This window comes from Pseudochaenichthys georgianus, chromosome 9, assembly GCF_902827115.2.
Source record: "Pseudochaenichthys georgianus chromosome 9, fPseGeo1.2, whole genome shotgun sequence".
Classification (NCBI taxonomy): domain Eukaryota; kingdom Metazoa; phylum Chordata; class Actinopteri; order Perciformes; family Channichthyidae; genus Pseudochaenichthys; species Pseudochaenichthys georgianus.
In genome coordinates, this window is record NC_047511.1 from 33,562,590 (window position 1) to 33,577,091 (window position 14,502).

The 14,502-nt window shown below is 41.4% G+C and overlaps 1 protein-coding gene across 1 annotated transcript; it reads left to right on the plus strand.

Moving 5' to 3' along the window:
- The first annotated feature begins 923 nt into the window (after positions 1-923).
- On the plus strand, positions 924-14,071 carry lrrc75ba (leucine rich repeat containing 75Ba). The gene is made up of 4 exons (XM_034090403.1): positions 924-1,530; positions 4,201-4,329; positions 5,161-5,273; positions 11,827-14,071. The coding sequence occupies exons 1-4, from the start codon at positions 1,246-1,248 to the stop codon at positions 12,410-12,412; spliced, it is 1,113 nt and encodes a 370-aa protein (XP_033946294.1). The 5' UTR covers positions 924-1,245; the 3' UTR covers positions 12,413-14,071.
- The last annotated feature ends 431 nt before the right edge of the window (positions 14,072-14,502 follow it).

Sequence of the window (14,502 nt, forward strand, 5' to 3'; positions counted from 1 at the left end):
ATAGGAGCGTTTAGAGCGAAGCGAATATTCGCATCGCGTCCGGTCTGAACGCAGCATTAAAGCGAGCTCCACGCTGCACTGGAAACGCGCCATTACATCACCAGAAGTCCTAATTTAAGGGGTAATTTCTCCCAAAAAAATTGTTTTACTCACTCTATCAATAGCCCCACCAAAAATATTTTCCACCAGCCGCCACTGCCTAGCACTGAAATGTATGGATGTTATGTGACAGTATTTCTGAGAAAAAGTCAGCTGAAATGGTGGCATAGTTGCCACTGCTTTACGTGTCGACAGCATGTTTGAACGTATTTGCAGCAGTAAATGTGACTGTTTGGCCACTGACGTTGCCATAACAATACCTGAATTTAAATGTGCAACCTCTTTTTGTGACAGAGTTTTGCATGCAATTATAATTCTTCTTCATGATATTCCTATTGACAGCTAGTTTCTATGTGAACATTATGAGATGGACAGCCAGAGAGAATACATGAAAAACAGTTATGAAATACTATATGACAAAACAATAATACAGTTTAAAAGGGGAGTGATTTGTAAAATATCCATATCCATAAAATATGTTACAGTTCTGTTTCATATGGGTGTTGAAAGATGTATCCATAGATCTCTTAATTTTGCTCTCAAAGTGCACCAGATTGATGGTTTTAACTTCAATATTTAAAAACAATTCTTCCCCGGGGGAGCATGCCGCCGGACCCCCCTAGAGGAGGTTAGGTCCACGGTGTTCACATGCTTATTTATACAATATGTGTGCTTATGCTAACATCATAAGACAAATGTTGGTTCCGTGTTGTGTGTAGTGAGTAACGCACTAGAGTTAGGGGGCCCACAAGCCAAAGCTCGCTTAGAGCCCCCAAAAGTCTAGGGCCGGCCCTGTGATTGGTCGGACGCTCCACGTTGCTGAAATCTAAACAGCAGTGTGAAGCAGGCACGGCCGGAGGATGAAGAAACCGGAGCATCCTCAGCATCTGAGCCAGGCGCACGGATAGCCCGCGGTGGAGGTAAAAAATAAAAAAATAAATAGTGTAGCGGTTGCATGGGAGAGAAGTGATCAATTAGACCGTCGAGGGATAGTGTGTGCACCGGATCCAGACAGCTACGCAGCACCAGACAACACGACGCTGTTTTCTACCATCCAAACACAGAGGCTGATCATGGGTTTGTCCTCTTTGTAATATCGTCTGAGCTGCGACACACACCGCCTTCATCTGTAGCGACAACAACACGATGGGTTCCAGACTGAGCAGGCAGAGCAGCCTGGACAATGAGAATTTCTCCAAAAAGAGAAGCAAGCTTCAGGAAAGCACCGGAGAGAGCGACAGGGTCAGCCGAGGCGGCGGCGGGGACTTTCTGTTTGCACTGATGCTGAAATCAGACAAACTGCCCGGGATGCTGCGGAGGACCAACCACAGCCCGTACATCAGGCGTGTGGCGTGGATCAAAGATATCCAGAAGCTGCTCCGTGACCGCAGGATAGAGCAGGCAACTGACGTGCTCAAATTACTGAGGAAGGTAAGTGGAAACTGCACGTAGCCCGGCCTGAGTGCAGGAAAGTCAGACCTGTTTACATTCTGCACTACTGCTTTCAGCCTGCTTTGATGCGCACACAGCCATACACCCTGAAAACATCCCAGAGCAACAGATGGAGAACAAGCTCTGCTTGTTTGTTTTGAATGCACTGTCGTGATTTCCTCTGAATCTTATAGTGCCACGCTTAACCCCCTCTGAACCCCTGACATCTGACCTAAAACCTCACCCCACCTCCAGGTGAGCCTACTGTACTGTACTTCTTCCACTTAATGGACAGAAGCATTTCTGTATAGAAAGTAGGCCACTGGCAGAGCATTGAACCAGTGACACGTTTGTTTTCAGACAGCTGTGACTCACCACACACTCTGTGTGTGGACGTGCTCCGTGTTGACATTTCATTTGACAGAACTACTAACTCTATAAAAGAGGAAATGGTCACACAGTGTCATTACATTATTCCAAATGTCATTTTCTTTGGATGCATGGTAATATATGGATATAGATTCTACACACACAAATGTAACCATCCCCCTCCTCTTCACAAGCTTCCCTACATATGTCCATATTTCATGGAATACGGACAGTCTCACCTCCCCACAGGCTGTTTCTCCGGCTCCCATTAGAGCGACCTGCCCCCTCCATCCCTCTCCACTCCTAATGTGTCTCTCTGTAATGGCCTGTGCTCAAGCATTAACAATGTGAGCCCTGGAGTCCTGTGTTTCAGGATACACAATATTATTCTTCCCCAAAAGTTTTATTAACTCTAAAGAAGGTCAGAGAAATGAAAATGTACACCGCTTTATTGAAGTCTGTGTTGTGCACACCTCTTTGGTGATGTGATAACCTGGAAACCACGGATGCTAACTATTTATTTTGCTTCTTAGCTGATGAAAACATATACACCCCAAATGCCAAAAACAACAAAGCTGTTTTTATTGTTCAAAAAGCTTTTGTTGCAGTAAATAAGATGCAGTCTTCACTTGGCCGTGACAATACTAACAAGCGGGCATTGTTGTTGTCATGACCAGGAATATGTTAAGTCAGTCCAGCTCCTGAATAAAGGATGTTACATCTCAATCAAAGGCCTGTTTTCAAAGGCTTTTCTCACCTGCTGTGGGATATCATTAAAAACAATATGTAGGTGCATGGAAGATGTAGCAGCAGCCTTGGAAATCTAATTTGTTTGCCTACCCTCAAGGCCCCCTCTTTCTTTTAGCTGTCAGCACATCCAGCGTTAATTACTGTGAAGCCATGACACAGGAGAGAGTGGAACGTCCTTAATCAAGGCGAGGAGATAACCTGGTCGGCCTATAGGCTTCATGACAGCCATGTCACAGGGGATATGTGCTCTAAATGAGCAACACTTTCATTATATAAGCCTTTATATATACTTGCAGCATTGCAGGCAGATATCTGAAAGATTTTCTTCTGTGAATTCAAAAGGAGTTTGTGGCAGATTTAATTGGTGAGGTATTGGTGAGCCCTGCTCTAGATGTGAAAAAGATCTGAGGTCTGCTGCAGATATGAGGATTCATGGCTTCACGCTGCGCTCGCACATTACAATTGATCGTGTCTAAACTCAGAGGGGAGATATTTTTAAACCTTGTTTTTCAGAAGGGCAAAAGCAGCTTGGGTTCCGTCTGTATTTACTGTTGCCCTTGTTAAGAGGGGAGCCAGTAATGTGAAGCTGCCAGCCTCCCACTCAAACTGTCTATTACAATCAATGCCCATTGTGTCAGAGAGAAAGGAAATGTGTGTGTGCAGGTGTGTGCAGGTGTGTGCACACAGTATGTGGCTTACTTCTCCTTACATTAAAGGTGCACGGCTGTACAAGAGCTCCGCATATAGATTCCCTCGTAAGACCTGGATGGTGGATGTGTTGATGAAGTGTGTTTTTACATTTCAGTACACACAGTTGTCTCACTGCATTTACAAGGTCATCTGAAATTTCTTTTTTATTCCAGCTTATATTTGTTATTCCATAGCCTTTTGGATTCGGCATAATTATGAGTAAGCTTACATGATAACTGTATTTTTTGACCTCTTTGCAGATATAATCACATTCACTCAACATCAAATGTGCCAATGCCATATTCCTATGAAGTAAAAAGGATTATAAACCAAGACAAATAAATGGGATGTCTTTAGAGAAATATATTTGTGTTAAAAAATAACATACGGTACTGAATTTAATGCATTTGAGATGTTTCTTCTTGATGGCTTTTATAAAAGGATATCCTCATCTCATAATAAGTCAGGCATATTTCTGGAGCTGACATCACAAATAACCAACATCTACAAGGTTTTCACGGAGTTGTGTGTTTCTGCAGACTGTACGTGCTGTGCCATGCCTGGAAACGTGTGGCTTAGTGCCAAGATGTTGACCCTCCAGATCTCACTTTCCTTCAGTAGATGAAAAATCTCCTCTCGTTTGTAATGAATATTTAAAACAAAACACTTCTTTTATCTTTCCATTTCCACTTCACATTGCCCTTGACACAGCTGTGCCCTGCTTCCAACACTAATGCATTTTTTTCCCTCAGGTCGAAAGTCACATGTTTAGATAGCTGATTGAAATTATAGCACAATGTTTTTGTTTATAATTCCATTTTGGTGTGATTGTGATACATCCCATCTTGTCTGCTTTGCTAGGATCTTGGTTTGGAAGGCACCTCGCTCAACGACATCTTATACAAAAATGCGGCCTTCCTCAACCTGGTGGACCCCATCTCACACGAGCTGCTGCTCAGCCTGGCTCGAGAGATGCAATGTCCTAAGAAGGTGAGCCCGCTTTACTCCGCCTTTCTTTGAACCATGCAGTGAATATAAACTGAGATCCAGTTTGATATTAGTATTCTGCAAAAGCATTCTCCTAAAAATAATCTAATGATGGTTTCCTTTTGTTAAGTAGTAAGTTCTCAAGATCAATGGAAATCCAATCTGAGGATGTCATCGACTCAAGTTTCAACAGACGGATGAAAGAAATCCTTCAGACATGTGCTTCTTATGAGCTGTAGAAATAGGAAAATCGGTTTTTAATATGAATCCTAGATTTGTATAGTGGTTACATTTTCTTCCAATGCAATTGCATGTAACTACTGTATGTCTTGAGATCTAAAACCTCATTCAAATGGATTTGCTACTTAATATTTGCTATATTTACATAAGGAAAAGGAATCAAATGAAATAGCTTTAACTGAATAAATATGCTGGGTTGTACGGAAGGAAGTCATAGCTCATCCGTGAATACTGGATTCTTTTTAAATGAAGCTCATGGCCCCCAGCAGCCAGAACATGGCTAATAAACTGAAATGTAAAGTGTTTTCCCCACCGATGCACACTGCATGATTAGATTTGTCTTGCTCCAGCTAAGCAGCCTAATTGTGTTTTGTTCAGGAGTAGCTCAAGGTATCACAAATGATAACAAATATCCTACACTGTTGATAAGGTTGGTAAATGTTATAAGATGTAGGAAACTTAAAGCCAAGATAATGTGAGATGATAATTTCTCTTGGAACACACAGGCAGAATATCTGTTATAGAAATCTGCTGCGTCACGACTTTTGGTCCTGCTTGTCATTATTAATATGATATCTCTGCTCTGTACTACAGGATGCAGACACCATAAAGTCTTCAGATAAGATTTGCAGACAGCTGATCTACCACCTGACCCCGCACTCAAAGTGGCTGAGGCAGACCATGTCCAGACGGAAATCCCAGGCCTGGTAAGCCCTTCTGTCCTGAAGTCCAGTCTGTAATAAATCTGCAGCTCCGCACCACAGAGAGCAGGGCTGTAGAGATTTCCATCTTTGTAGCTGACATTGAGCTACTGTAGGACGGCGCTGGCCACAGGCTGACCTGATGGAAACTCCGTAGTAACCACAGCTGTCAATCATCTTTTTTTTTAAGTGCAGAGGTTCGTGTTAGCGTTTTCTACTGCCTTGTCTCTCTCCAAAAGCGGCACAGCTACAAATCTGTCCATCTGCTCGCTGAAGAAAAGCAGGGATGTAATAATATTATAATACATCGTCTTGATGAAAGACTGAATTGCTTTTGATGTGCAAATGATGAATAGAGAATTGGCTTGTGTACAAATAGGATTTTTTTGTGTGCTCAGGTGTTTATTACTAATCCTCTTCATAAGCCCTCCAGTAATTCTTGCTCATGTAATTGCTTATTCAACAGCTGGCTAGACTCTGAAAATAATGAATTCATTTTCCGAGGGTGAAAATAACCCCAGCATTGAGACGGCGACAATGGGAACACAGTGAGATGAGACAGGTTCATTATGAGTCAGTCAGAGGTATCAACACGCAGTATCAGAGGAAAGGGAAAAGACGTATTCGAAGGATCAGACCCTTCACCGTGGAGCTGCACAGGCAGGGCTTTGTTGTGCTCGTGGACGTTTGATGCGCCCCAGAAAAGGAAATACACAAGATTTAACTGACAGTATCTCCGAAAAATTTGCAGAAACATTTGATCGTTAAATTCCTAGAAAAGGAGCTTCTTTTTTTTTTACTTGGTCATGGTGTTGTTCTCCTAAAGCTGCAGATAGAGAGAGAGACTGTCTGACACTGACTGAGACAGCAGAAGCAACATGAATCATTCAAACGAAAATCCACCCTTAAAACAGAATATTAATACAGTAGATGCTGTGAGCCCGACAGCTTCGCCTGCTGCAGTGTTCACACACAAATGCCTGTCAGATACAAAGACATGAGACAAGGGCAGGCTGACACTTTCTTTGGATAGACAACTCAATTTCTCAAGATACTTTTTTGTATTGTCTTTTATGGTAATTATTTAAATGCTGGCACAAATATGTTCTGCATACACAGTTTGCATGTTGATATTAAAAACATGTGTTGAGCTCACTTACTGTAGACTAATGACTTTGGGGGTTGTTATAGAAATACGCTTATTTGTTTATTGTCACATGTAAGATAGGATCAATCCCAATCTCATGGTTCTATGTGAATATGAAGGGAAAGCCTGCTGTGGGCTAGTCTATCTTACAAGGAATACAGGATAAATTAGCCTTGCTCTGTCCAAAGGTACCACAATCTAAAGCTCTTTAAATCGGAAATATTATATCTCCTGTAAAATATTTTCAATCAGTCAGAGCTAGCATTTTCCCTCTGTAACCATTTGATATGCTAAGCTAAGCTACATTTCTCCTGGCTTACATGAGAGTAGCATCCATCTTTTCATCTAACTTTCTGCATTAGATAAGTTAAGTGTATTTCCCAATATTATGATGTAGTCCCTCATCAAATAAGAATAAAAGTGTCCAAATTCAAAATAAAGGAACGTTATAGACATTGTTTAAGTGTGGATTTTACTTCTCTTTAACTTGCTTCTTTGTTCAGCTGCAGGCAAACTGCCCTCATCTGTGCAAAAATGCAGCAATCTCACCTCTGAGAGGTCTCTCTGTACCCAGTGGAAGCAGAGAGGGCTCAGTCCATTTTAATGCCACCGGATTGTTCATCCCTTCATTATCCAGCATTAGCCCTGCACACTGGTCTTTCCAATTGTTGTACACACATTTCTGACTGAAATGCCAGACTGAATTATTGTCTGAATCGCAATAATCCTTTTAATCCATCGAACTAGTTTATTTTGCTTTTGTTCGAAATGTTTCCCTTTTTCCCCCATTTAATAAGATCTTGACCGCCAGCTTGATAGAAGCAGTGACCTAAAAAATGCTGCAAAGGCGCTCCAACCTTACGGGTAATTTCATGTGAGCGTAAAACACTTTTGTGACCTTTTTCTTTCAATTTTCACACCGCAATCTTCCTGTTCCTTCAGCCTTGTTTGACCTCTCATTCACTCTGTTCCTTTGTTACCTTAATTCTCAGAAAGAACAGAAACTATCATTCTGCTGCCGCTGGCTTTTTAGTTTTCACATCACTTATCTTCATTGCCAGCATTATAACATTTCTGTTTTTACACCTGATCTCATATTCACCATGAAACATTACATTGTGCATTGTAGCATAGTACACCTGTTAAAGATTGCCGAGGGACCCATCAGTCATTTTTACTGAGTGATTCAGCTTCAGTATCCCAGGAAAATACACAATAAGATACAGAAAGGGCAAAGCAGCTCCTCAGCTTGGATTTTTGATCAAAACATCCATCAACTAAAATAATTAGGGGGTAGTATCTTTGTGCAGGATATGCTTTTATTGATATGGACTGTTAGCTGTGAGGCTGGATTCCCGCACCGTGAAGGACAATGCCATAGCGTGTGTCTGTGTGTGTCACTATTGCCTGCTCCTTTATCGTCTTGTGAATATAATGCATCAGAATTGAAAATATAAATGAAATGTCAGTGAGCAGATGTGATTCAGCTGCTCATCTTGTGTCTCTCTGTGCAGTTTCAGCCATCAAGGGGCCGGTATGAATTATAGAACAAAGCCAAACTGTAAATGACTCTGCAGAAAACAAAACGGAAGAGCAATTCAAAAATAGCCAGAGGGAGAGCGAGGAGAAAATGAACTCCTGTAAAATAATTCAAAGATAAAATAAAATGGTTTTTTTTAACAGATGCCTCTTGTTAACATGTACTGTTAAAAAGATTTTAAACATTATTTTCTCCTTTTTATAAATAGCAATTCAACTCATCTCAGTTATAGCATCAGCTAACCCTCCAGACATGAATATGAATGTTAATAAATATGAACAGCATTTCCATTTACGCAGACTGAATTTGAATGCTGCCTCATTATATTAAATTAATGACACACAGGATACTGATGAGCCACATGTGAAGACGAGGGACACACTGTGCTTCATCACTCTTTAAGTGGTCATTAACAGAAAGCCTCTTTATACAATGTCAATTTAATTGATTACTTAACAGATAATTAATTGTTATATATTAGACTTGATTGTGCATGTAAATTGACGAACCACCACTATTGACTAACATTAGAGTCATTTTTGGGCTAAGGCTAGCTTCAATTATTTATTTGTATTTTTTATAAGCTGGAAAAGGTTAGGTTTGTTCTAAAAACAAAGGAAATGCATCAATTAATTACTGTGGTGCTGCTGCTTTGGACATCTTCTAGGCCAGTGGTTCTCAAACTTTTTTCAATAATGTACCCCCTTTGAAAAATAAATGCAGCCAAGTACCCCCTGATCAGCGCAAAAAATATTGTTACGGAAAAAATACCTATATAAAGAGGTACAGTACAGCGCTGCACCATCAGTGTCTGATTTATTATAACAACAACATTGTAACTAAGAAACACTTAAATGCTACATTTCAAATGTTTACAATCCATCACTAAATTCATGGCAAACCAATTTTAACGACATTAGTTGCATTGAACTGATCTTTTTAATAAGTTGTACTTACAATTTAGTGAGAAACATGGGCTTGTGCTTCAATGAGGGAGGCAAACTGCAGTTATTACACTTCGCGTTTTGAAATATGTGTAACTCTGTTAATATAAAACCCACACTGCTCAAACTTCGTTACTTTTCCTAAAATTAGTATATTTATTTATTTTGGGTTGTGGGGAATGAAGATAAAAAGATATATGAGCATTTTATGAGCATGGGATTTTGACCCCTCATATAAACTATGCATAATGCTATACTTTGCGGCCACACTCCGTTGCCAAGCAACGCTTATTGTTTAGGTCCTTTGATAAGCAGGCAGTCATATCATTAACTAGAACTAGCTAGATCTGATAGATTTGGACATAAACGCGAGTGAAGTCTAACCGGACGCGAGAGAGAGATCAGAGAACAGATCAGCTGCTGCTGACGGAGAACACGCAGCTCTGCATGATCACAGCTCGTCCGCTTACACTAAGAGTTAGACCTAACACACTTAGCTAGTTTATCTACTCTGGAACAAGCTAAACTAGTTATACATATATTTATTCTTTACTGTCGGGTCACTTATTACAGGTTCAGCGAGCTGCACGAGCCTGACGAGCTGTCAGGAGAGGGAGAGGAAAAGAGAGCACCCCGTTTATTGTTCCCATTTTATTATCCAGAATTACTGTAAACTTTTGAAGAAAGTAGTTAATCTACTATCAGTAGTTTGTTTAAATGCATTAATTACGTTTTTTTTTCATTAACATAAAATAAATCTCACGTACCCCCTGCAGTACTCCAACGTACCCCTAGGGGTCCACGTACCCCCATTTGAGAACCACTGTTCTAGGCAACATGCGACAAAAGTGATTTGTTCCTAGTCGAGAAAAAGCACACCTCTGAATGATTGCTTTTTTAATCTCTTTTAATCGCTTACCTCCAAACAAGTTCTGTAATTTAAACTGAACCCTAGTGACAGTGTTCTCGAGGGCATGGAGACGACAGAAAGCTGTCTGCTGGAAGTTATCAGCAACACCTTTGTTTTCTGTCACATTAATCTGGACGAAGGATGAAAGAGGCTTCTGGAGAAGACGACTCAGACATCCATTTTTTCCTGAGCTCCAAAGGCTGAGTCTGTCTGACAAAGGAAGGAGTCGTGTGATCAAAACCTATTCACACCTGCAGAGGAGCCTCAACGGCCATTAGGACTTGTGTTACTCTGTAGAAAAGGAGGGATTTTCATATAAAGACGGCAGACAATAGAGAGTGGGAGGACTGGGGCTCACAAGACTTTGAAAAGATACGGCAGATAAATGTCTTGATCTCATTAAGTTTGTGCTCAACCGATGATTAGACTCCCTCATTGTCTGGCTTCATGAGTGGGTTTTATACTCGTTTTGTTTTTTTCCTGTTTTGCAATTACTAATGCTCCAAAGCCTCTTCTCATCAACCCATCAACTACTTCTCAAATGAAGCAGTAAATGCCGCTCAGGGCACATCCATTTTCAGTACCAAAAAACACTCTAAAACATGACAAGTGCCAGGCACCGAGATGAATGTCACAGTAAGTCACTGGGCGCCGTAGGGTGTTAGAATTCATTCTGACACTGAGTCAGTGTTACGGGCCTCTTCAGAAACAGCTCAAGTTAGACATATTGCATTCTCTCGGGGACAGGAGAGTGGCTAACTGGAAACAAAAGGGCAAAGAAGTGCGTAAATAATGCACACATCCTTTCAGCAGCAATGTGAAGAGATAACTACAGAAAGGTATCAATTGTGTTCACATTGAGCCTCAAATCCTGCTTATATTACACGATATCCTGAAGAGCTTTGTGGTTTCAAAGGTGTGTGATCTGAGAGCCAAAACAAACAGATGTCTTGCGCATATTACTCCCTACCTACATATAGAATAATGCTTCTTTTATTGTCATTTTCTTTATAAATAACCTCCATATACTACCAAGAAGGTTGGTTTAAGGACTTTCTGAAACCAACACCACCCCTTATTTTAATTGAAAATGTTTGAATGTATTGTTTAAAGTTCAGGCACTGTACTTGATGTTGATGGACCGACATGCCAGCGGAAAAAACAATACACTCAGCACATTTATTAATGCAACTTGGTCACGCAAAGTTATTTCAAGATGCATACTTGTCGTGTGTTGTTGTGTTTCATGTGTGTGTTGTCTCAAATGCAGATCCAAAGACACATTTCAATGATATGCAAATCTAGTGGACAATAAAGTCATCTGAAATAAAAGAAAACAGCCTTGTAGGAGAAACCTTTGCGCTTTAAAGGTTTTAGCAACAATTGCATCTGAAAAAAAACATATTTCAAGCAAGCAAGAGAAAAAGCGTTCAAACACTATATTAGGGAAATACTTCTTGCATCTGCACTTCAGATACAAACAAAACATATTTTCCCCCAAATTTCACCAAATGTTTTCTTCAGGTTTTTCTCACTAGCTTTGAAAAATGCATTATAGCAACCATGGCTTCTTTGCTGGAGAGAAAAGCATAATCCTAAGAACGCATTTCCAAAACGTTCCTTTCCAGTCTTATAAATAAACGGGCCAAGTATCTTCAATTCAAGTTGTATCTTTCTCTAAAACACATCATAGTTTATCTTTAAAGCAGCACTCTGTCCCTGTGCTGAAAGGAGCTCTGTGCTCCCGGCCGTCAGAGTTTTGAGCTCAAGCTGTTGGCTCATTCGGATGTTTTGGCTCTTCTGTTTACACAAGTAAATCCCCATGCTGGAGTCTCTATGTCAGCCTTCCGCTCCATGCCGGCCCTGTCACCCCTCCTTTATACAGCACAGGAAACACAACATCAAACCAGGGCCTTGTTCCCCAGTTACATCCTTTCACCCTCCAGTCAATTCTTAAACTAGTTTCTGTATTTCCATCTAAGTAATCCAACCATTTTTCTCTTATTTGTTACCAACAGTCTCAAGACAACCCTGCAGAAAAAGCTCTCCGGGGACTGCGTCGACCTGTCAGGCATCCCCCTGTCCACCCGCGACGTCCGCCAAGTCTTCTTCTACCTCCAAAACAACCGAGACAGCGTGGTGGCTGTGGACATCAGCTTCACCGACCTCCAGGACGACAACCTGAAGATTCTCCTGCCTCTGCTCGCCGTGCTGCCCAAACTCAGCACCCTGGCTCTGAACGGTAACCGCCTCACCCTGGTCATCCTCAAAGACCTCACAGAGATGCTCAAAGACCCCAAGATGTTCTCCAGCCTTGCCTGGATCGACCTCGGCAACAACGTGGATATTTTCACCATGCCGCAGCCGCTGCTGGTGGCGTTGCGTCGGCGCTGCAGCCTCAAGAGCAGCCTACCGACAATCTACGAGTACACAGAGGGGCAACCCTACTGCTACCACCTGGAGACCTCCATCGAGGAGCCCAGCCACTACGAGGAGGAGGAGGTGGAAGAGGAAGACGAGGATGACAAATTTGAGCTGGAGCAGTGGAGTTTAGGGGAAAAGCAGCTCTCCAAAGACTTCACCATCCACTACTGTGAGAGGTGATCGGGCTTTCCCACTACGAGGCTCTTTCAACGGGGGTCGAAATGCGTCCCACAGCACTCTGTTACCTCCTTTGCCCTATTGCCCTCACACCACGAGCCCTGTCACCCTTCGAGGCACGAGGGCGAAATGTGCCCACATTGTGAACTTCTCGTCCCGACACAGCTACCAAGCTATCCCTAACCATCTCTGAGTTAACGCACACAAGAAGAAAGTGACGACGGTGGACTTACTGTGTTGGTGGATGGTGCTCTTGGGAACGAGGTGCGGTTTCATTGGAGGGGGGCTGGAAAAGTTAATGAAGCGGTTCTCTCTCTCTCCCTCCCTCTCTCTCCCTCTCTCTTTCTCTCGTTCTCTCTCTGATAGTGAGGAGCCAATCCCAAGGAGATTTAGTTCAGTTGGTTGTATGGATGAGCAGCATCCCGGCGGTGGTTAAAAGTGGAGCTGGAGTTAGTTTGGAAACAGAGGGTCCCTGTGGGTTCTCTACCAGGACTGAGGCTATCTCTGGCAGGCAGAGCCTAGCTCCACATTGTGTGTTCTCTGTTAATCTCTCAACAAAAGCTATGACACAAGTTCAACAGACTATACAGCCGACGACCCGTCACGTGACGCCAGCAAAACTGCTATGTCAAGACTTTTCGCGTATTCCCCCCCTTTCCAAATGTCCACTTGTGAATACCCACGCAGCCCTTGTGTAGATGCAAATGAGGGCACAAAACATGATTCTCTTGTGTTTACACGGTCTATTTTTGTGCACTTTTGGTGAACAAAGCAATCTTAGAAGACAACAGGTAGGACTCAACAATGGATAGCTGTCACTGCTTGTTTTTATACTAGCCTAAATGCTGATATTGGTCTTACTGAGCTGATGTAGCTATCACCACAGTGTTTTCAGTGCGTTTATGACACCACAGACAAGTGTTTATGTGGGCCAGCTAGTTTGAGCAGTGCTGTTGGTCCTACTGCCGTTTGTCTCTTCAAATATGTAGTCATTTCCATTTATTGACACCGTACTTCAGTGGCTCTGCGTTTCTTATGAGACACAAGCATGACTGTTAAATATCGGTTATAGTCCATCTACAGTAGCACATAATGATGAAGTTAGACTGACTGAAAGCACTTTAAGGATACTTTTTTCTTTATATTTCTGTTTCTCCATAGCATAACCTCTGTGTACATTGTTTGTATGTACGAAGCTGAACGCAAAACCTCTTTTAAGAGTGAAATGATGACCAAATGGCTATTGATTGTTAGAATGATCATAGAAAAATCACCAGATATATAATAAATGTTTAAGTGTGTGTTATATGTGTGTGTGTAACAGTAAAATATCTGATTACTGCTGTAATTATTTGTGTTGTTGTTTTAGTGTTTCGTCTTTTGTCTGACTCTGTAATTATAATAATGACTCTTAATATGAAACTGACCTCCAGCTGTAAGCTTGCAGAGCAAACAAAAAAAGGGACGTGGCTGATGGGATTACACAATAAAACATGAAATAGATCAGTAAATGCAGAGAACTTTCAAATCGAATGTGAAATGTGAATGATGGAAAGCACTGTCCACCTTGTTTAGTATTTTATGTTCCCGTGTGTCAAACTTTCCTTGTAGCCTGTGTGTTCTTGTCTCATGCCAAACACTGACTGCCAATAAAAGAACCAATCCCAACTCAGAAGTCTGGATTTGTTTCATTTTGCAGATCTCCACAGTGTAAAAAGAGTGAATTGAAGTAACTGGGTCACAAGCAGAACCTGCAGCTACTGAAAGAAACTGAGGGTTTATTTTATGCAGATTAGTCTGCAAATAGATGAATAAAAGAAAAGGCTTAAAGCATGCTGACGTAGGAAGTGATTTAGTTGTTTGTGAGCCAGAAGGTCATATGTGTGCTGTCAGTACTAGAACGTAATTTAGTACATTTAAGTACACTTCAAGTACTATACTTTAGTAAATATTTGAGGTATTTGTAATAGAGAATGTTCACATTTTTATTTTATACTTCTACTGCACTTCATTGTGGAGGAAAAGGGTGTAGTGTAGCTCTAATTTGATAGCTTTAGTTACCAGATACTTTGCAGATTTGGAATATTAATAAA